Source organism: Sus scrofa, chromosome 3 (genome assembly GCF_000003025.6).
Source record: "Sus scrofa isolate TJ Tabasco breed Duroc chromosome 3, Sscrofa11.1, whole genome shotgun sequence".
NCBI classification, from domain to species: domain Eukaryota; kingdom Metazoa; phylum Chordata; class Mammalia; order Artiodactyla; family Suidae; genus Sus; species Sus scrofa.
Window position 1 is genome coordinate 7,255,202 of NC_010445.4, and position 22,257 is coordinate 7,277,458.

Sequence of the window (22,257 nt, forward strand, 5' to 3'; positions counted from 1 at the left end):
CACACAGCAAAGGCCTGGATGCAGGGATGTTGGTAAATGACTTTGCAAAGAGCTGGCCCAGGGTGGGCGCTGGAAGGGGGCTGCAGCAAGGGGGTCATGGAGAAGGCAGAGAGAAGGAGGGCCCCGGCTGGGTGCAGAAGGGATTGCTCTATGGCGAGGCTCAAGTGATCTGTCCAAAGAAAAATATCCACGCCTTTCCATCCTGTCCCAATAGCAAGGGCTAGAGGACCATGGAAGAAATCAAAGAACAAGAGGTAGACATGAGAATTGAGAAAATTAGGAGGGAGGGGCCGTAAACCTACAATGGGGAGTTCCCATTGTGGCTCAGCGGGTTAAGAACCCAACACAGAGTCCGTGAGGATGCGGGTTCGATCCCTGGCCTCGCTCGGTGGGTTAAGGATCTGGCGTTGCCGAGAGCTGCAGTGTAGGTCACAGATGTGGCTTGATCTGGTGTTGCTGTGGCTGTGGCGTAAGCTACAACTCCCACTGGACCCTTAGCCTGGGAACTTCCATATGCTGCAGCTGCAGCCCTAAAAAGACAAACAAAACAACAACAACAAAAACTGCAGTGGACTCCCTCTGCTCAGGACCCTTCAAAAGATAAAAAACATGGGGCGGCTTGTCCATTTGCCTGCTTGGACTGGCACTGACAATTTTCTCTAGATGTGGAGGCAGAAGCAGAGGCAAGGAGATTATCATATTTTGATTAGAAAGAAAATAGGGAGTTTCCGTTGTGGCTCAGTGGTAATGAGCCAGACTTGTATCATAAGGATGCAGATTTAAGCCTTGGCCACACTCAGTGGATGAAAGGATCTGGTGTTGCCGTGAGCTGTGGCACAGGTCGCAGATGTGGCTTGGATCCCGAGTTGCTCTGGCTGTGGTGTAGGCTGGCAGCTGTAGCTCTGATTTGACCCTTAGCCTGCAACGTCCATATGCCACGGGTGCAGCCCTAAAAAACAAAACATAAAAAAATAATTGAAAGAAAACAGATGTCTCCCACTAATCAGAAGGGAAGGAAGGAATTGCTAGGTGCCCCCCCCCCAATCACCGCCACCGCCCCAACTCCTGGTCATTCCTGTGTTGATGATGGTGACATCATTCTGAAAGGGATACAGTAGGATAGTTACATAGTTTAGAAATCTCACTGGGGGATTAAAGACAGAAAGGGAATTTTAAGGGCTTTTGAGAGACTATCGTAAGCTAATGACCACTCTAGAAAAGAATTCAGTAGCTTAGCAACAGTCTACTTTTTTTTTTTTTTTTTGGCTTTTCTAGGGCCGCATGTGCAGCATGTGGAGGTTCCCAGGCTAGGGGTCTAATCAGAGCTGTAGCTGCCAGCCTACACCACAGCCACAGCAATGTGGGGTCTGGACTGCATCTTCGACCTACACCACAGCTCATGGCAATGCTGGATCCTTAACTCACTGAGTGAGGCCAGGGATTGAACCGCAGCCTCATGGTTCCTAGTCAGATTCATTTCCGCTGAGCCACAATGGGAACTCCAGAGTCTGAGCTTTTAACCGCCATACTCTACCTGTTCCCAAAGAGGATAAGAGTCATCACTGCTAACAGTTACAGAGCAGCTATCAAGTTAAACACGGCAGCCCGTATTGTTTCATTTATCACAGCATGATTGCTACCCAATGACTTAGATACCATTACTCTCTCTACCCAGTTTTCAGAAATTGAGTCCCAGAGAGATAACCTGACTTGCCCAAGGTCAAGGATGTAGCCAGAGTTAGGATTTGACCTGAGTCTGCCTGACGCAGAGTTGTGTTTGAAGCAAAGTTACAAGAATGAGGCAGGGTGAGGGCCTTCCAGACAAGGCAGGTGGGGGGCCGGGGGGTGCATGGCTGAGCAGCTGCTCCCCAGAGGTGGGGTCCCCCCGTGGTTACCTGGGATGGCGACCAAATTCTGCAGCTCCTGCTTCAAGTCCATGATATCGTTGCAGAGCTGGATGTCATCCATCCTGAGGAAAGAGGCCAGGACGGCAGGTTACTTCGACAGAACATTCTATGCACCACCCCAGTTTCAACAAAGCGGGTCTGCGGGAGGGGTCTGTCTTCTGTAGAGCCACACATGCTCTTTATAGAAGTCTTCCTCCAAATACAAAACCCCAAAGGTGCCCGTTATCCCAAGATGCAGAAATGATCAATCACAATTATTCACACCTCCACTGAGTTCCTTCCAACCTTCAGACGCCTGGCTTTTGTTGGCTTATGTGAGAGGCTCATGTTGTGGGTTCCGTGTTTTCCTTTTTCAGCTATGTGAAAAGCTTTTACATATTACAGAAATTAAAAAAAAAAAAAAAGGAGTCCCCATCGTGGCGCAGCGGAAACAAATCCGACTAGGAACCATGAGGTTGCAGTTTCGATCCCTGGCTTTGCTCAGTGGGTTCAGGATCCGGTGTTGCCATGAGCTGTGGTGTAGGTGGCAGATACAGCTCGGATCTGGCATTGCTGTGGCTGTGGTACAGGCCAGCAGCTACAGCTCTGATTCAACCCCTAGCCCAGGAATCTTCTATAGGCTGCAGGTGTGGCCCTAAAAAGACCAAAAAAAAAGTTATCTGATCGCTGTAAAAATTTTGGAAAATACAAGTACGAAGAAGGAACTTAAGATGATACATAATCTTGACCCACAGGCACCCAGGGGCCACTGTTTCACGCTGAGTGTCCAGGGTATTTCAGGCCAGGCTTTTTCCTGCACTGTAAGCCAGGTTTGGCGGGCTTGTCCCTGGTGGGGGGGGGGGCGCTTAGCCTTCCCCCACGATTGTGAGTCCTCCCAAGCATATCCAAAGCCGCCACACATCAACAACCAAGGTGAAGTTCTTGCGATGCTGTCATCGGGAGGCAAGCACCAGAATGCCACCAAGATCCTTTTTCAACAGCCCCACTGTCTTCCTCGGCTTTCTCTCCCACTGCTAGTTTCCTATCTCTTCTCCTGCTCTCTCTCCCTGTTCCATGCGGCTCACAAAGGTGGGTCCTCAAATCCCAAGCACTTCATCTCCGGTCTTTAGCTTCAGATCCCCAGCTGGCAAAACTGGGTGGTTCCCTGAACATCCCCAGAAAAGGTGCTGGCTTCCTGACCCCGACCCCAGCCATCTATCAGGGCATTTGCCTAAATAAAAATCAGGTCTTTTTTCCTGGAAGATGGAGAGATGGGTCCTACCACTCAAGGAACAAAAGTCAGTGTTTATTAAGCATTTGCTTTCCACCCATAAACACCTAAATCCTCATGGAGAGGTGATATTCTTATTTTATTTTAGTCTTTTTAGGGCCACACCCTTGGCACATGGAGGTTCCCAGGCTAAGGGTCCAGTCAGAGCTGGGGCCGCTGGCCTACACCATGGCTACAGCAATGCCAAATCCAAAGTTGAGTCTGTGACCTACACCACTGCTCACGGCAATGCTGGATCCTTAACCCACTGATCGAGGCCAGGGATGGAACCCATGTCCTCATGGACACTAGTCAGATTCATTTCCGCTGTGCCACAATGGGAACTCCTGAGATGCGCTGTTTTTAATCCTAATTTTACAGCTGGGAAAATGGGAGTTAAGTGACGTGGCCACAGTTCTGCACTGGTAAGTGGCTGTGGGGAGTCAGCACAGGCTCAGGTTCTTGACACTTTGCCAAGGTAGCTCCTCTCCACGTGGCTGTGTGAGTTGCAGCCAACATGATGGCTGCTGAGCGAAGTGACCTTCCATCTCCCCATTGCTCCCAGCGCCCTGATCTGTTCAGGACACAATGTCTCCAGCCCCTGATGGAGAGACAGGCTGGGACCTGAGACCCTTTACTGCAGTGCTTGCCCTGGAACAAATGTCTTTGGGACCCATGGAATTCAAAGAAACTAGAAGGGACTAAAAATAACTGCACGCATGTGTAGTTGAGACAATTATGAACAATAAGACACAAAAAGGCCACAAACTAACTGCCACTCTGGAGGTGCCAGGAATAAAAGCAGGTCACTGTGCATGCCCCCTGCACCCAGCACCACCACCGCCTCCCACTGAAGGAACCAGCCCGCCCTCCTTGGGGTGCAAGCAAGGGCACCTGTTTTTCACTTTCCTTTTCTCCTACTGCAGAAGTCCTAGTAAAACCCTGTCTTCTTCCCAATTCCCACTGACTCAAGAGTCCAAGGAGCCAGGTCAGCCACCATGGAAGTTGGTTGTCTTCATCTGTTCAGGCAGCTCTAACAAAAATACCATAGACTGGGTGGCTTAAACGACACACATTGATGTCTCACAGTTCTGAAAGACGGGAAGTCCAAGGTCAAGGTGTCAGCTGATTCCACTGCTGGTGAAGACTCTCTTCCTGATTTGCAGGCGGCTTTCTTACTACAGCCTCACATGTTGGAGAAAGAGATCTTCGCTCTGGGGTCCCCTGGATAAGGGCACTAATCCCATTTGGGAAGGCTCCACCCTCATGACCCTGATCACCTCCCAAAGACCATCCATTGGAGATCAAGGCTTCCATAAAGGAATTTGGGGGACACACATGCAGTCCATGGCACCAGTCACGGCAGCCCCCATTGCTTTCGCCAGACATCCAATTTCCAGGCTCCCTTGCAGCTAGGGGTCAATAAAAGACCCTTGGCAGGGCAATGGGCTGTAAGAGGAAGTTGGCTTGGGGAGGGGGGCAGAGGTCGTGGCTTCCGGGAAAGATGATCTGGGTCTTAGGTTTCATACCCTCACACTCCTAAAGCCGCTACAGCCTCTGTGCTGAGGATGGCAGAGGAGAAGCAAGGAAAGAGTCTTGATGACATCCTTGAGCTGATACCTAATGAATGGAAGACCCTTTTTTTTTAAAGGGCTGCACACACGGAATATGGAAGTTCCCGGGCTAGGGGTGGAACTGGAGCTGCAGCTGCCGGTCTACACCACAGCCACAGCCATGCCAGACCTGAGCCGTGTCTGCAACCTACACCACAGCTCATGGCAATGCCGGATCCATGACCCACTGAGCAAGGCTAGGGATCAAACCCAAGTCCTCATGGATACTAGTCGGGTTTGTTATCACTGAGCCATGATGGGAACTCTTGAAGACAATATTCATCAAGTATCTGGTTCTTTCTTGCAGCTGAAGATCCCTTTACTGATACATATAATGGATACATGCATTTTTAATAAAAGTATGATCAAAATCAACATATATCTGCCCTGCTCATTGAGACTGTTACATGATGATGCTGGTCCAGTGCCATTAAATAATATTATTCAAGGAACCGTTACATAGTTTATGCAAAGCACTTTTAAAGCTAGCCTGGAACTGCAAATAAGCCCCATTAGCCCACTTCTCTGCACGAAGAGCTGAACCCTGGAAATCAAACTCTGTTGTCGCTGGCAACGTTCTCGAGAGAGATGTCATGTCATGGCTGATGCAGGACGGAAAAGAAAGTCAGCCCGTGTCATTATGCATCTCAGCCTTTCATGCGAGGATGATGGAGAAAATTGGCCATTTTGCCAGCTTTGGGCGGGGAGCAGAGAATCAGCTCCGTCAGAATAATGGCACTACTGATTTAGATTTCCTTGGAAATGACACGGTCTGCAGCCTAATGGAAACCCGGCGGAGACCAAGATGTGAAGGCAGAAGCAGACTGACAGAGGAATGGGCTGACTTTTTGGATGATATTTATTTTTTTAGTCTCTCTAAAGCCATGGCATGTGGAGGTTCCCAGGCTAGGGGTCCAATCAGAACTGTAGCTGCCAGCCTATGCCACAGCCACAGCCACTTGGTACCTGAGCCGCATCTGTGACCTACACAACATCTCATGGCAACACTGGATCCTTAACCGACGGAGTGAGGCCAGGGATTGGACCTGTGTCCTCATCGATACCAGCTGGGTTTGTTAACTGCTGAGCCACGATGGAAACTCCTATTGGGCTCATTCTTCTGTAAGCTATGGATGCAGTGGACTTCTTGGGATGGGTAAGAAGAAATAATATCTGGTCTTAGGGATGGAGCACTGGTCTGGGATGTGGAGCCTGGATCTGAGCCCACCATAAACCTCCAACATGACAAAAGGGAAAGCTCTGTTTTTCTACACACTCTGCACTTCTGACATGTGTGGGTTTTCTCACACCAAGCAATTCTCTAATTCTTGATGGACACCAACTGGGTGTTCTACCATTGAACTCAATTCTTTTTTTTTTTTTTTTTTGCTTCTTAGGGCCACACCCCTGCGGCATATAGAGGTTCCCAGGCTAGGGATCAAATCAGAGCTGTAGCCACTGGCCACCACCACAGCCATAGCAACAGATCCAAGCTGTGCCTGCACCCTACACCACAGCTCATGGCAATGCCGGATCTTTAACCCATTGAGTGAGGCCAGGGATCGAACCCGCCTGGCCTCATGGATACTAGTTGGATTTTTAACCAGCTGAGCCACAACGGGAACTCCTCCTCCCTCCTCTTTCTTTTTCTTTTTTATGGCCATACCTGTGGCATATGGAAGTCCCCAGGTCAGGGGTCAAATCAGAGCTGCAGCTGCCAGCCTACACCACAGCCACAGCAACACTTATCCAAGCTGCTTCTTTGACCTACACTGCAGCTCGTAGCAACACCAGATGCTTAACCCACTGAGCTAGACCAGGGATTGAACCCACATCCTCACAGAGACTACATAGGGTTCTTTTTTTTTTTTTTTTGTCTTTTGTCTTTTTTTAGGGTCGCACCCGTGGCTTACGGAGGTTCCCAGGCTAAGGGTCTAATTGGAGCTGTTGCTGCTGGCCTATGCCAGATCCGAGTCGAGTCTGCAACCTACACCACAGCTCATGGCAACGCCGGATCCTCAACCCACTGAGCGAGGCCAGGGATCGAACCCACAACCTCATGGTTCCCAGTGAGATTTGTTTCCGCTGTGCCAAGACAGAATTCCACTGGGTTTTGAACCCACTGAGCCACACTGGGAACTGCTGGGTCGCGGTGCTTTTACTGCTGAAAAGGAATCATGCCTTTGTCTTGAGGTTGTGAAAGAATGAAATGAGCTTACAGGTGTAGACCAGGCTTGGCACATGTTAATGGGCACAAAGGAAAGGCTACTTCCGTCCACCCCTCTGCCCTGGGGAGGGGGACGACCAGCTAGACTGCCACCTGGCAGACACTCCGGAAAATTCTTAGCCCCCATTCCTGCGTCAAAGAATGAGTCTCACTTTCTGTGCTATTTCCATTTCCCCCAAACTAATGGCTCTGCGATCATCCATCTGCACCTTGATTTAGCATTCTCGGATTAATGAGCTTAAATGCTGTCCCTCGGGAGGAATAAGTGTTGAGACATTTCCAGGGAGGCCCTGGGGCTCAGTCATCTCTCAGCATCATGCTGGGGACCAAGGGACCAGAGAGGCACCTGCCACACAGGCTCAGATGACACATCGCTGAAGGCCTGTGTCCTCCCTGTGACACATTCATGGTCTGCGTGTGAACTGGCTTCTCCCTTGAATGTAATCAGAACCTCATTCTGGGAGGTGACACTGTTCCTAAAAGCACGTCACCTCTCTCCCCCAGGGATTTTCGAGCCCGTCTCTGTTTTGACTCAGAAAAATGACTAACACTGAAAAACTCATCAAGCTGAACTTTTGTGCCCTTTTCGGTGTGTATGCTACATGTCAATTACAAGCTTCCCTGAAAAAATTACCAATACCGTTTACTTTTGTTCTAGACCTAAAAGGGTACTTTTGGTCTTTTTTTTTTTTTTTTTTTTAAGAGTATAGTTGATTTAGAGTTCCTGTCGTGGTGCAGCAGAAACGAATCTGACTAGGAACCATGAGGTTGAGGGTTCGATCCCTGGCCTTGCTCAGTGGGTTAAGGATCCAGCGTTGCTGTAAGCTATGGTATAGGTCACAGATGCAGCTCGGATCTGGCGTTTCTGTGGCTGTAGGCTGGCGGCAACAGCTCCGATTGGACCCCTTGCCTGGGAACCTCCATATGCTGTGGTGCGATCTCAAAAGACAAAATGAAAACAAACAGACAAAAAAAAGAGTATAGTTGATTTGATAAGCAGTGAGGTTCCCTACTGAGGTCCAGGGAACTATATCCAATCTCCTGAGACAGAACATGATGGAAGCTAGTCCTTCAGGTCTTTTAAACATTATACACATATATAAATACAGCCTCCCTGCAAAAATGCCAAACAACACAGATGTATAACCACAGCTGGCATTTATTAATGTTTCCATACTCTGGGTGGCAGATTCTAGGCTAAGCATTTTATACAAATCATCTCAGCGCTCACCTAGGAGGTGAGCAGTATTATCATCATTGGATAATGTTAGGATCTAGTTCAAGGTCAGGGAGGAAATAACAGGCACTTGAATGCAGGCGGTCTAACCTCTCGGGTGGGAATATGAAAGTCCCATCCCCTCTGGTGGCTGGAGTTGAGGGAGGGCAAAGAAAGCCAGGTTCGTCTGGGGGAAGGCTGCTCAGTGTACCTGCCACTTACGGGATGGGTGTAGCCTGGACGGTCACAGAGGAGGGTCCCAGGCGTGTAGGCCGAGGGGGCAGCTCAAAACCTGACTGGAGAAAGGCGTGTGGTACCTGCGTTATGTGACAGACAGTGAAAGGGCACCCACATAGGACACACTGGTGACCTTTGGTTCTGGGGGATGAAGGACTTGACACGGGGGCTACCTTAGGTTCCAGAGCGAGAGCATGGCATGCTACCTGCCTAGGAAAGCCAGTGTGGCAGACCCGGGGAGCAATATGCACACCCCAAGGAGAAAGAACATCCCCACTCTGAACTCTGCTTAACACACTCGATGTGTTTGCTCATGAATCTTCAGCAAGATTGACAAACTGTGGCTCACAGGCTAAATAGGCTCAATCTAGCTCCCTGCCTGCTTTGGTGAAATCCACGCGGTAAGAACGTGAGTTTTTTCTTTTTTGTTTTTTGTCTTTTAGAGCCACACCCACGGCACATGGAGGTTCCCAGGCTAGGGGTCCAATCAGAGCTATGGCTGCTGGCCTACGCCACAGCCACTGCAACGCAGGATCCAAGCCGCATCTGTGACCTACACCACAGCTCACAGCAACAGTGGATCCTTAACCCACTGAGCAAGGCCAGGGATCAAACCCGTAACCTCATGGCTCCTAGTTGGATTCATTTCCGCTGCGCCACCATGGGAACTCCCTTGTCCTCATCTTAATCTTAATGGAAAGTAATCAGAGATGAACTGGGTTCCTGGAGCTGGAAGAGCTCTCACTTTAATATGGCTGAAGAAGTAAATGGCCAGAGAGGGGAATATTGATAATTGATTCATTGATTCATCCAATAAAGCCAATATCTAGACAACATAGATGATTACTGAGTGCCTGCCTGGTATGTGAGGGCTTCCTGACTCAAATTTTCATTTCTGAAAGATACGAGGTATCCAGCCAGCTAAGAGTCTTGGCCAGGTGGGACCTCGAGGCTCACACACACCCACCACTTCTTTTTTTTTTTTTTTTTTTTTTTTTGGTCTTTTTAGGGCTGCACCCTCGGCATATGGAAGTTCCCAGACTAGGGGTCAAACTGGAGCTCTACCTTCCAGCCACAGCCACAGCCACAGCCACGCAGAGTCTCGTCTACAACCTACACCACAGCTCACGGCAACACCTAATCCTTAACCCAATAAGCAAGGCCAGGGATCGAACCTGCATCCTCATGGATACTAGTGGGGTTCATAAACCACTGAGCCACAGCAGGAACTCCACACTTGCCACTTTGACTGAGGGCCCAGCCTGCGCTCTCCTCTGGGCTCTAGCAGGGGCTTGGGCTTCGTCCAGTGCCTACAAGGTTGGCCAACACATTTCCCACAGCGCCTGCTACTGTGATCTGGCAGTTTCTACAAGGGCGTTTGTCCTTCACAGCCTTCCCTTCACGGAAGGAGCTAAGTTTCATAATTTCATTTATTTTCTACTTTTTTTTTTTCTTTTTTGTCCGTCCCAAGGCATATGCAGTTCTTGGGCCAGGGATCAGATCTGACCCCCAGTTGTGACCAATGCCACAGCTGTGGCCACACCGGATCCTTTAACCCACTGGCTGGGGTTGGTGGGGGAGAGGAATCAAATCTGCTTCCTGTGGCTAAGGAGATGCCACCCATCCCATCGCACCACAGAGGGAACTCCTATTTTCTCCATTTATCTCCCCAGTGTCTGGCCAAGATAGTGCCTCGACTGGGACATGTGGGTTATCTCCTTGGAAGGCTCAAGCAAGCTGTAAGTTCCAGCCTTGGGTTCCCCTAACCCAGCCCCGAGGCTCTTGGCTGAGTGGTGCTCAAGATGCGGACAAAGATGAAACTCCCGGGACAGGTATTTCTGTTCCAGGGTAAATGAGCTGGTCACCAAAGTATGTCTCAGACTTCCTTTAGCATTTTGACCTCTTCTATTTGATTTTCTATTTTTACACTGGTATTTAAAAGTGCCATTTACTCAGAGTTCCCCATGCAGCTCAGTGGTAATGAACCTGACTAGGATCCATGAGGGCGCAGGTTCGATCCCTGGGCCTCACTCAGTGGGTTAAGGATCCGGTGTTGCCATGAGCTATGGTGTAGGTCACAGATGAGGCTGGGATCTCTCGCTACAGCGGCTGTGGCAGCAACAGCCGGCAGCTGCAGCTCTGATTCCACCCCTAGCCTGGGAACTTCCATATGCCGAGAGGGCGCCCCCCAAAAAAACAAAACAAAAAACAAAAAACCAACACCCTTCAGATAAGGAAGAGGGAAAAAGGAGGAGGAAAGGGGGGAGGGGGAAGAGGAGGAGGAGGGAGGGGGGAGGAGGAGGAGCCGCAAGGAGAAATAACAAATACGGCCAATGGACAGACAGATGGGAGTAGAAAACTGTAGCCAATGTGGAAACACATGTTAAAGGCCTTGAGAACATTTAAACTCTTTAGTGATTCCATTTCTAGGATTTCATCCTAGGGAGATAATTAAGGGTGCCATAAAGATTTAGCTATGATTATGTGCAATATAGCCCTGTTTGCACAAGCAATAGCAAAACACTGAAAGCAACATAATTATCCATAATAATAGAGGGCTGCTTAAATAAATTATGGAATGTGTGCATAATGGAATTCTACCCAGGCGTTAAAAATGATGCTCAGAAGAGATGTTATTGATGTAAGAGAATAAACCGTATTAAAAAAAAAATGGTTAAGAGGGAGTTCCCTGGTGGTGCAGCAGGTTAAGGACCTGGTGTTGCCACTGCCGTGGCACAGGTTTAATCCCTGGCCTGGGAATTTCCGCGTGCTGTGGGTACAGCCAAAAAAAAAAAGGTAGGATCCAATTCTGCAGAGTACATAACCTTAAAAAAAAAAAATGGGAAGACTCCATTCAAAATGTTAAAAGGATCATTTTTTTGGCTGCACCCACAGCATGTGGAAGTTCCCAGGCCAGGGATAAAACCCACACCACAGCTCCAACCTATGCCACCACTGTGGCAAAGCTGGATCATTAACCCACTGCACCACAAGGGAACTTCCTATAATGATTATGTTGAGGGAATTTTTCTTTTATCTGCTGCTCTGTATTTAACATTTTTGCTTGCTTTTATAATATGCATGTTTTATCTGGATGGTTTTTTAAGTCTGGGGGGGGTTGTTTGTTTGTTTGTCTTAAGGGCTGCACCCATGACATATGGACGTTCCCAGGCTATAGGTCCAATGGGAGCTGCAGCTGCCAGCCTGCGTCACAGCCACAGCCAACAGCAACGCAGGATCCAAGCTACATCTGTGACCTACACCACAGCTCAGGGCCATGATGGATCCTTAACCCACTGAGCGAAGCCAGGGATTGAACCTGTATCCTCATGGATACTAGTCGGGCTCATTACCACTGAGCCATGATGTGAACGCCTGGTTTGTTTTAAATTACCATGGGCCACCCCTTTCCTTGGAGGCTCAGTCTTGGGTCACTGGAGCTGCAGAGGTCCCTCTGTGCCCTTCTCTCCAGAACCTCATTTCTAGCCAAAGAGCCCACGTTTCGGGCAAGCAGCCTGCCTACCTGTGTGACCCTGACATACGTCCGTCAAGCCTTGCTCCCTACAAAGTGTCCCCCACTCAGAACACCTTTGTCTAATTCCTAGGCAGCCCTCAAGACCTCATCAGCATCTCCTGGAGCTTCCCATGCTCCCAAGGCTGCATCAGGTCCTCTTCCTCCGGTGGCACAGCCCCCCCGCCCCCCATCATCTGGGCACTTGTTTCTTCCTGAATAGACCATGCACTCTTTAAGGGACTTGGCCTCGAGGACATCACACGTGCCTGACACATGGCATTAAACACGTGATGCAGAAAGGGAGGCGAGCTGGCGGGCGGGCATGGAGGAGGACCCACAGTCAGTCCTGGATGTTGACTGAAACAAGGCCCGGAAACGGCGAGAGCAGATGGAAAATTCTCAAATCCCACGACAGAGACTCCACGAGGGCAACAGCATCTATCAAAGGCAGTGACTCACCCCCAGAGAAATCCAATTAAACATCCGCCTTTCAAGTGATCCTGCTTTGCATTCTGCTATCAATACAGTTTCTATTCTGAGCTCTCTCAGCATCTGGGCCTCTGGGCCTTGCACTGTCTCCCCCTAGGCGTCCAGCTCTTCTTTTCCAAGCCCTCCCTCCCACTCCCAAGTGCATCTCTCTCTTCCGCTGACAGGAACAAAAGCGACAGGCTTTTGGACGCTTACCGGGGGTCAGGAATGGGGTCCAGCACTCTCTCTTTAAATCCTCACCATCTGTAGGGCAGATATTAGCATTCTTAACTTTATAGGAGGCTCAGAGAGGTTAAGTCAGTCACTCAAGACCACACAGCTGGCAGGGATGAAGGCAAGATGAGAAAGAAGACAGTTTGACTCCAGAGTCTTGGCAATGACCACTATAATGAACTGGCTAGAAAGGCCACCCAGATAGACCAGGTGGTCCCCTTCCGATCCAGGACCGCCCATCGTTTGCCCCACCCTTGCTGCCAGGAGCCATTTATTAACTTATTTATTTTTTGCTTTTGAGGGCCACACCCACAGCACATGGAGGTTCCCAGACTAGAGCTCAAATTGGAGCTGCAGCTGCCAGCCTGCATCACCACCACAGCAACAAAGGATCCAAGCTGCATCTGTGACCTACAGCACAGCTTTCAGCAACACCAGATCCTTAACCCACTGAGCGAGGCCAGGCATCAAACCCATGTCCTCATGGATACTAGTGGGGTTCATTACCGCTGAGCCACAGGAAGAACTCCCAGGAGCCTTTTAAAATGCTTTCAACCAATGGGCTTTCCTGGTGGATGGCTTTAGCCCCATCCCATAGTTTCTATAACCTTTCAAAACCTCCTCAGATATTTAGAAATGTTTTTGAGATGGGCAAGAGACATTTCCCCCCATTTTCTGTAAAGTACAAGCAAAAAAAACCTTGGTAGAAAATCATGCAATTTTTACTGCTCTCTATCCCACAATCAATCAAAAAAACGTCGGCCTGCTATTGCAAATGCAGCCTTCAGATAAATCCTGATTCCTCTTGGTGACCAGACTGCTGGCCCGAAGCCCCTCCTATGTAGGAATTCTAATGTGGGCAAGACTAAAGGAAAAATACCTTAGAAACCCAATCTGTAAACCCCAAGCCTCAAAGGTAGCCTGTGGACTGGGCCACACTATCCACGCTTAGCTTAGCCCCGCTGGTCCTATGAAAATGCTGAGCATCCAGCTCAGAGCCCTGGATTACCCACAATCACCACCCACAATTTTCCTTCCACTCACTGCACCATCAGAAGCAGATTTAGCATTTAAATCACCCTCATGTTTATTCAGCACCAGTGATTAGTGGCCTCCTTTGTATGGATGCAGGAAGCTTGGGCGGGAGAACCACAAAGAGCAAGTGTTCTCTACTGGCTCCTCCAAAGTTGGACAGGGTAGGGGCGTGGCTGGCAAATATTTACTAGCTGGCTGGCAGTGGGGGAGGGCGGGAGAAGCTTGGTTTGTATTTATACCAAGTGCCACAGTGTAAATACTCCCGCCATGGCAGGTTAGGCAAGATTTCTGAAAATTGAACATCACTGCTAAAACCAAGAGGTGGGCAAATTTGGGGGTACCTCTTTAACACTATTTAAATAGCCATTCAACATTTTATTTAGCAAAGAAGCTGAGTTCTGTGTAGGGTAAAGACTATCCATGGTGGGAACTCCCATCGTGGCACAGCGGAAATGAATCCGACTAGGAAACATGAGGTTGTGGGTTCGATCCCTGGCCTGGCTCAGTGGGTTTAGGATCCAGCGTTGCCAGGAGCTGTGGTGTAGGTCGCAGATATGGCTCGGATCCTATATTGCTGTGGCTGTGGCATAGGCCGGCAGTTGTAGCTCTGATTTGACCCCTAGCCTGGGAACCTCCATACGCTACAGATGCAGCCCTAAAAAAAGGAAAAAAAAAAAGAAAACGAAAATCCTGGAGTTCCCTGGTGGCTCCGCAGATTAAGGATCTGGCTCTGGTTACTGCTGTGGCTCAGGTTTAGTCAGGCATGGCCCATACAAAACAAAACAAAAAACCCCATAAACATCCTAGATAGCATAAGACACTATTTGGAAGGCTGTTTACAGATTGTCTATTGTCACTTACAGATGACCTTTTCTGGTGTAACTGAGCAGGACCCTGTGAGCCTGAGTGTAACGGAGCCTTCCTGGGACAGACACCCACCCACTCCCACGTCCTCCATCTGCCCCTGGTTTGTGGTAAAATGTTAGCCTCCTAGGCCTTCCCCCAGTTTCAAAGAATAAATGTAATCAGAGAGGTGGGAAAATGCAGAAAGGAAAACAGTCGAGCAAGACAAAATCATAACAGTTTAGGCATTAAACAAAATCCAGGACCTTTAGTCCCTTCTCAAGGGCTATAAATGCCATTCTGAGCCATCTCCTTGAGCTGTTCTGCAGATACTGAAACCCCGCCAAGGTGGAAGAAGAGAACCACATGCTCCCCACAAACAGGAGACCCCAGACCGGGTGGAACCAGAAAGTTGGTTTTGTTGACTCCTGATGACCTCACTTCCAACCAATCAGAAGAGTGTCTGCGAGCTGATCATTCCCCCCGCTGCCCCCCACCCCATAACCCGCCTCCCTCACTCTGTCTTTAAAAACCTTTCCCTGAAAGCCAGCGGGAGGGGAGTTTGGGTCTCTTGCACACTAGCTGCCTGGACTCCTTGCTTGGCGCCTCCAATACGTGCTACACTTTCCTGCATCACAATCCGGGTCAGCCGATCTGCTCAGCAGCATACAGGTGAGCCGACCCAAGACGGGGTCGGTAACAGGGGGCCTCATACTTACAATGGACAAGAGCTGAAATTTCTGATATTGTGATGTTTATGTTGCTCAATATCTAAAGTCTAGTGTGGGTGGAACCCCTCACGGTGTCAGTTCTCATTAAAGAAGCAAACAAAGGGAGCAACCTCCTCCCAGGGCTCAGCCAACCAGAAGGTGGCTGCGCAAAGAACAGAGAGAGAAAAGGATGGGAAGGCTGGGGCTGTGGCGTCCAGCGACCATGGTGGTGGCATTCTGGCTAGATTGGTTCTGTGGGCAGCCTCTGGAGCCTGCCTGCATTATGACCCACTGTCCAAGCCTGGTCCTTCAGACTCCCTTATTTTTAGGAGGCCCCTTCCCACCCTTCCCCGTCCCTGGCCTTCCAGTAAATCCTTCACTTGGAGTCAGGCAGTGTGGATTTCTGTTGCAGGCAGCCAAGAACCCTAGATGAACCTAGCTTCTCTCCCAGGGGCTCCTGCCTCTGAGGGACGAGCTGCTGGGGAACTTTGTCCTTCTTATGTTGCATTAGTGCACCGGAAGCACCTTCCATGGATTGATACCTGGTCAGCCTGACCCTTAATTCAGTTCTGGACAGAAAGATGTCACTAAGAGGGTGTTAGAAAAGGCTTATGATAAGAGTTGGGCTTGTGTTAGGTGCTTTAAGGGCTGGTTTAAAGAAAGCAGGCATGGAGTTCCCCTTGTGGCTCAGCGGAAGAGAATCCGACTAGTATCCATGAGGCTGCAGGTTCGATCCATGGCCTCGCTCCATGGGTTAAGGATCCAGTGTTGCCATGAGCTGTGGTGTAGGTCACAGACGAGGCTCAGATCCCTCGTTGTTGTGGCTGTGGTGGAGGCCGGCAGCTGCAGCTCTGATTCAACCCCAAGCCTGGGAACCTCCATATGCTGCAGGTGTGGCTCTAAACAAAATTAAAGAAAGGAGGCATTCACTCAGGATTGCATAACATTAGGAAGTGGGGGGAATTCTCTGACACGGCATATTAATAACTTTTACCCATAAAGTGAGAAGAACAGAATGAGGCTAAAGAAGAAGATAAGCCAGGATATGGAGATGTTTATAGTCATTTTTATGCTCTAGACAATGTTCCTGCCTTACTTTGAGACACACTTGTGAAGTTAGTTGTCTTATTTTGGCCTTCATATATCTTTTTTTTTTTTTTTTTTTAAGTGGCCGAATCTGCAGCATATGGAAGTTCCCAGGCCAGGGATTGAATTTGAGCTGCAGCTGCAACTCTGCCTTTAACGCGGTGCTAGACTGGGGATCCAACCCGAGCTTCCCCATTGACCCGAGCTGCTGCAGTTGGATTCTTAACCCACTGGGCCCCAGTGGGAACTCCTGATCCATCTTAGAATGACCTCATCTGATGTTGGTGATGAGCAAAACTGTTTATGTTCAACAGAACACCCTGGCCTAGGGAAGATCTAACATACATACTTACCATGAAAGGGTGAAATCCTAGACTCTAGGGACCAATCCCACCCACTTTTGTCTTTCCTGTGGTGCCGAGCAGAGAATGTTCTGATGAATGTTGGCTCAACTCAATTAGGGGCATAGAGAACTCTCAGGACCCAGTTCTGTGCGGATCATGCTGAAGCATAGTTTCAAAATTTAAAACAGGAGTTCCCATCATAGCACAGTGGTTAACGAATCCAACTAGGAACCATGAGGTTGCAGGTTCGATCCCTGGCCTTGCTCAGTGGGTTAAGGATCCAGCATTGCCATGATCTGTGGTGTAGGTCGCAGACGTGGCTTGGATCTGGTGTTGCTGTGGCTCTGGCGTAGGCCAGCGTCTACAGTTCTGATTTGACCCCTAGCCTGGGAACCTCCATATGCCATGGGAAGCAACCCTTGAAAAGGCAAAAAGACAAAAAACAAAAACAACAACAACAAAAAAACATGTGACTTATACACATAGAGAACGAACACTTGTTAAAAGTGTATTTAACCCATTATGAGGGAACCAGTAAGGTGGTAAAGCTCATTCCTAGGGCCCTGAAGGAACTGGAGTTGTGCGTACTTTTTAAGAAGAATCTTAGGGTAAGATTGATAGGCTAGATATGAAATGGGAGGGAATGGGGCAGGTCATAACCTTCAAAAGAATGCCACAGCCCTTGAGGACACGATACAAACTCCATATGACCCAGCAATCCCATTCTTGGGCATATATCAGGACAAAACTTTGCTTGAAAAAGACACATGCACCTGCAAGTTCACTGCAGCCCTATCCACACAAGCCAAGACATGGAAACTACCTAAATGTCCACTGACAGATGAATGGATTAAAAAGATGTGGTATAGATACATGATGGAGTACTACTCAGCCATAAGAAAGAACAAAATCATGCTATTTGCAGCCCCATGGATGGAACTAGAGACTCTCATACTAAGTGAAGTTAAATCAGAAAGAGAAAGACAAATACCATATGATATCACTTATATCTGGAATCTAATATTGGCACAAATGAACCTTTCCACAGAAAAGAAACTCCTGACTTGGAGAACAGACTTGTGGTTGCCAAGGGGAGGGAGTGGGATGGACTGGGAATCTGGGGTTAATAGATGCAAACTATTGCCTTTGGAATGGACAAGCAATGAGATCCTGCTGTATAGCACAGGGAACTATTATCTAATCCTTTGTGATGGAGCATGATGGAGGATAATATGAGAAAAAGCATGTATATATATGTGTGTGTGTGTGACTGGGTCGCTTTGCTGTACAGTAGAAACCAACACAACACTGTTAACCAACTATAATGGAAAAAATAAATATCATTAAAACAAACAAACAAATAAACAACCAGGACTGCTTAGATCCAACATGGTGGCAGATTAGACTTCCAGTGGACCTTGAGCCTCATTATGAGCTCATTGTAATACATTAGCATATGTTAAATGACACGCCCACAGGCACCAACCACAAAAGGCCAAAAAGTGGGCAGTGGCCCAGTTCCTGGAAATCCCCACCCCTTCTCTGAAATAGCTGGAAAAATCCTCCCACTAGAAATTTCTTTTTTTTTTTTTTAAGGCAAGAAATAGATTTATTAAGATAAGACGCATGTGAGAGATGCAAGCAGGCAGGCAAGGAGGCTTTCCTCCAACGAGTGATTTCGTACCATAAGGGCTGGAATGAAATCACCCAGCCCATTAAATACTCACCAGCCCGCATTTCAGGACCCCTCTCTTGCCTTCTGAGATGCCCACACTCTCTTTCTCTCAAGAAATCTAATTACCTATCACTTTGCTTCTCCCTGAATTCCTTCTTCACTGAGACAAAGAACCTGAACCTAAATGGAGTTCCCGCAGTGGCGCAGTAGGTTAAGAATCCAACTGCAGTAGCTCGGGTCACTGGGGTTTGGGTTGATCCCCGGCCTGTTGCAGTGAGTTAAAGAATCCGAGTTGCCATAGTTGCGGCTTGGATTCAATCCCTGGCCTGGGAGCTTCCATATGTCACCAGTGCAGCCTTAAAAAAATAAAAATAAAAAATAAGGAACCCAAACTTCAGTGAGTCATGGGACCAAGTGAGTGATTTTGAGGAAAAAACAGTGGGTTCACGTCTCAACCTGGGTTTTGGCCAGGTTCGAGTCCTGGCCCTGGGGGTCCAAGTCCCCATCTGAATTGTGTCATTTCACCCCTACACCTTACCCAATGCATCACCTCCATTTAGCTCTTCTGGAGGTTTTGTTTGTTTGTTTTTTGTTTTGCTTTTTAGGGCCACACCCACGGCATTGGAGGTTCCCAGGCTAGGGGTCCAATTGGAGCTACAGCTGCTGGCCTACACCACAGGCACAACAACATTAGATCCGAGCTGCATCTGTGACCTACACCACAGCTCAAGGCAATGCTGGATCCTTAACCCACTGAGCGAGGCCAGGGATCAAACCCACAACCTCATGGTTCCTAGTCAGATTCGTCTCCTCTGCACCACGATGGGAACTCCCGGAGTTTTAGCTTTTTTAATAAACTATAAGTGTAAGCAAAATGTTTCCTGGGTTCTATGAGTCATTCCAGCAAATTATCAAGTCTTGGGGGAGGGGAACTCCACCTGCGCAATTGGCTGGACGGACGTGTGGGTGGTCTGCACTTGAGACTGGCTCTGATATGGGAGCAGTCTGGTGGAATCAGACTTTAACTCTAGGTAAGTAGAGTCAGACTTGACTTGTATTATTGGAGAACCAGCTGATGCTGGAGAATCAGAGATCTGCTGTGTAAAATCCACACGGGAGTTCCCTGGTGGTCTAGTGGTTAGGATTTGGCACTTCACTGCTGTGGGCCAGGGTTCAATCCCTGGTCTGGGAACTGAGATCCTATATCAAGGTGCTGCACGCTGTGGCTGAAATGACAACAGCAGCAACAACAACACATATCTGGTGACCTGGTGATAGAGTTAATTCCTGTATCAGGACACTCAACACGGAGGCGGGCCCAGTGGCCCAGCCATGTCACACAGGTACACCGAAGTCAGTCTGCGTTTGGGGGAACCCACTGTCAAGGAAACCTAACACACACCAATCACAATCCTCTATCTCAGCTTTATTGAGGTCACCTTACCCTAGAACAGGCCCTGCTGGCCTCGAAAGGAAATCCTAACCTAGCCGATCACGCATCTTCTAACGAGCTCAATGCGCTTGGCCAAAATCCTTGTAAAGAGCGCTTCTTTGTGAGGCTTTGTACTTCCCAATTCATGGACTGTTTTCCCTCGAATAGAAACATCAAATTCTTTTTTTTTTTTGCTTTTCAGGGCCAAACCCATGGCATATAGAAGTTCCCAGGCTAGGGGTCCAATTGGAGCTGTAGCTGCCGCCTGCACCACTGTCACAGCAATGCTGATCCGAGCCGGGTTTGCAAACTACACCGTAGCTCATGGCAACACTGGGTCCTTTACCCATTGATTGAGGTCGGGGATCGAACCTACATCCTCCTGGATACCAGTTGGATTCGTTTCCGAAGCACCACAATGGGAACTCCTCAAACTCATTAACTGTTTTAGTTTGCCATTCGACACTGGTGTCAGAAAACGCCACACAAGAGAGTTACAGGGAGTGAAGTGATTTGCCCAAGATGACACAGGAGAAAGCAAGCCCTTGACCTTAACCTCGACCTATGCTGCCTCCAGCTCTGCTGCCTACCACCCACCACCCACTACAGGTGACATTCATGAGTCCCTCTGGAGAAAGAAGGCTCAGCATGGTGAAGTCACTGCTTCTTTTTTTTTTTTTTTAAACCTTTATTTTTTATTATTTATTTATTTATTTATTTTTGTCTTTTTGCCATTTCTTGGGCCGTTCCCGCGGCACATGGAGGTTCCAGGCTAGGGGTCTAATTGGAACTGTAGCTGCCAGCCTACGCCAGAGCCACAGCAATGCAGGATCCGAGCCGCGTCTGCGACCTACACCACAGCTCACGGCAACGCCAGATCCTTAACCCACTGAGCAGGGCAGGGTTCGAACCTGCAACCTCATGGTTCCTAGTCGGATTTGTTAACCACTGCGCCACGACGGGAACTCCCATCATTGCTTCTTAAACACGGGTCATTTGCATGTCACCATGGCAATGTCTACCAGGTCTCCTGTCCTCACCACTATTATTATATTTTCTATAATGATTATTCCTATCTTTCTTTACATGCCTCAATTACACTCATTTTAATTTTAAAAATCAAAAGTTTAACTTTTTTAACTAATTTAATTTAATTTACTTAAAAGTTTAACTAAAAACTTTTCCCATAAAAAAATGAAATAATGCCATTTGCAGCAACATGGATGGACAAGGAGACTGTCATACTGGGTGAGTGAGTGAAAGACAAACATCATATGATATCACTTTTTTTTTTTTTTCTATATAGGGCTGAACCTGCAGCATATGGAAGTTCCCGGGGCCAGGGGTCAAACCAGAGCTGCAGCTGCAGGCCTACACCACAGCCACAGCCACACCAGATAGGAGCCACATCTGTGACCCAGGCAGCTCACAGCAACACCAGATCCCACTGAGCGAGGCCAGGGATCGAAGCCACATCTTTGGAAACACTACCTCGGGTCTGTAACCCACTGATCCACAACAGAAGGACCTCCATATGATATCACCCATGTGTGGAATCTAAAAAAAGGATGCAAATGATTTATTTGCGAAATGGAAACAGACTCACAGACTTGAAAAACGTATGGTTCCCAAAGGGGACAGGTTGGTGGGGGATAGACTGGGGGTTTGGGACTGGCATATGCACACTGAGTATATGGAATGACTGGCCAATGGGGGCCTGCTACAGAGCCCAGGGAACCCCACCCATTATTCTGTCATCATCTGTGTGGGAACAGAGTCTGAAAGAGAAGGGATGTGTGTGTACATGTGTAGCTGAGTCACTCGGTTGTACAGCAAAATGATCACAGCCTTGTAAATCAACTACACTTTAATGAAACTTTAAAAATGAAAAAGAAAAAACCTTTTTACGGCACCATAAATACGAAACTAATATTTTTCTTTAAAAGACACCTGGTTTCATCTTCACAGCAACCTAATGAGGCAGATACTATTATGAGCCACATTTTATAAAGGAGGACATTGAGTTTCACTGACGTTAAGAGACTTGCCCAAGATCACCCAGCTAAGAATGAGTAGGGTTGAGGAGGTCCTGTCGTGGCTCAGTGGTAACAAACCCAAATAGAATCCATGAGGATGCAGGTTCCATCCCTGGACTCACTCAGTGAGTTAAGGATCTGGTGTTGCCGTGAGCTGTGGTGTAGGATCAGAGACGTGGCTTGGATCTGCCATAGCTGGCAGCTGTAGCTCTGATTCAACCTCTAGCTTGGGAACTTCCATATGCCTCAGGTCCGGCCCTAAAAAGACAAAAAGGGGGGGGGGGAGGGAATGAGTAGAACTGGGATTTTGGCTCCAGCAGCCTGACCCCAGATCCTGGCTCTGCTGTTCACCCAGTGCCCATTGCTGCCTTCCAACCCCTGCCTGCCCCACCCCCCTTAGAGAATCAGCCCCACTTACTGGGGTTTCTGGC

At 48.5% G+C, this 22,257-nt stretch overlaps 1 protein-coding gene across 3 annotated transcripts in view; it reads right to left on the minus strand.

Annotated features, from left to right (window-relative positions):
- The window catches only part of C3H16orf45 (chromosome 3 C16orf45 homolog), a 138,718-nt gene that overhangs the window by 6,396 nt on the left and 110,065 nt on the right, over positions 1-22,257 (minus strand). For all 3 annotated transcript variants that reach the window (XM_021086174.1, XM_021086175.1, XM_021086173.1), the window contains exon 3: positions 1,896-1,969. In XM_021086174.1, coding sequence (XP_020941833.1) covers positions 1,896-1,969 — 74 coding nt within the window. The remainder of the gene's footprint in view (positions 1-1,895; positions 1,970-22,257) is intronic.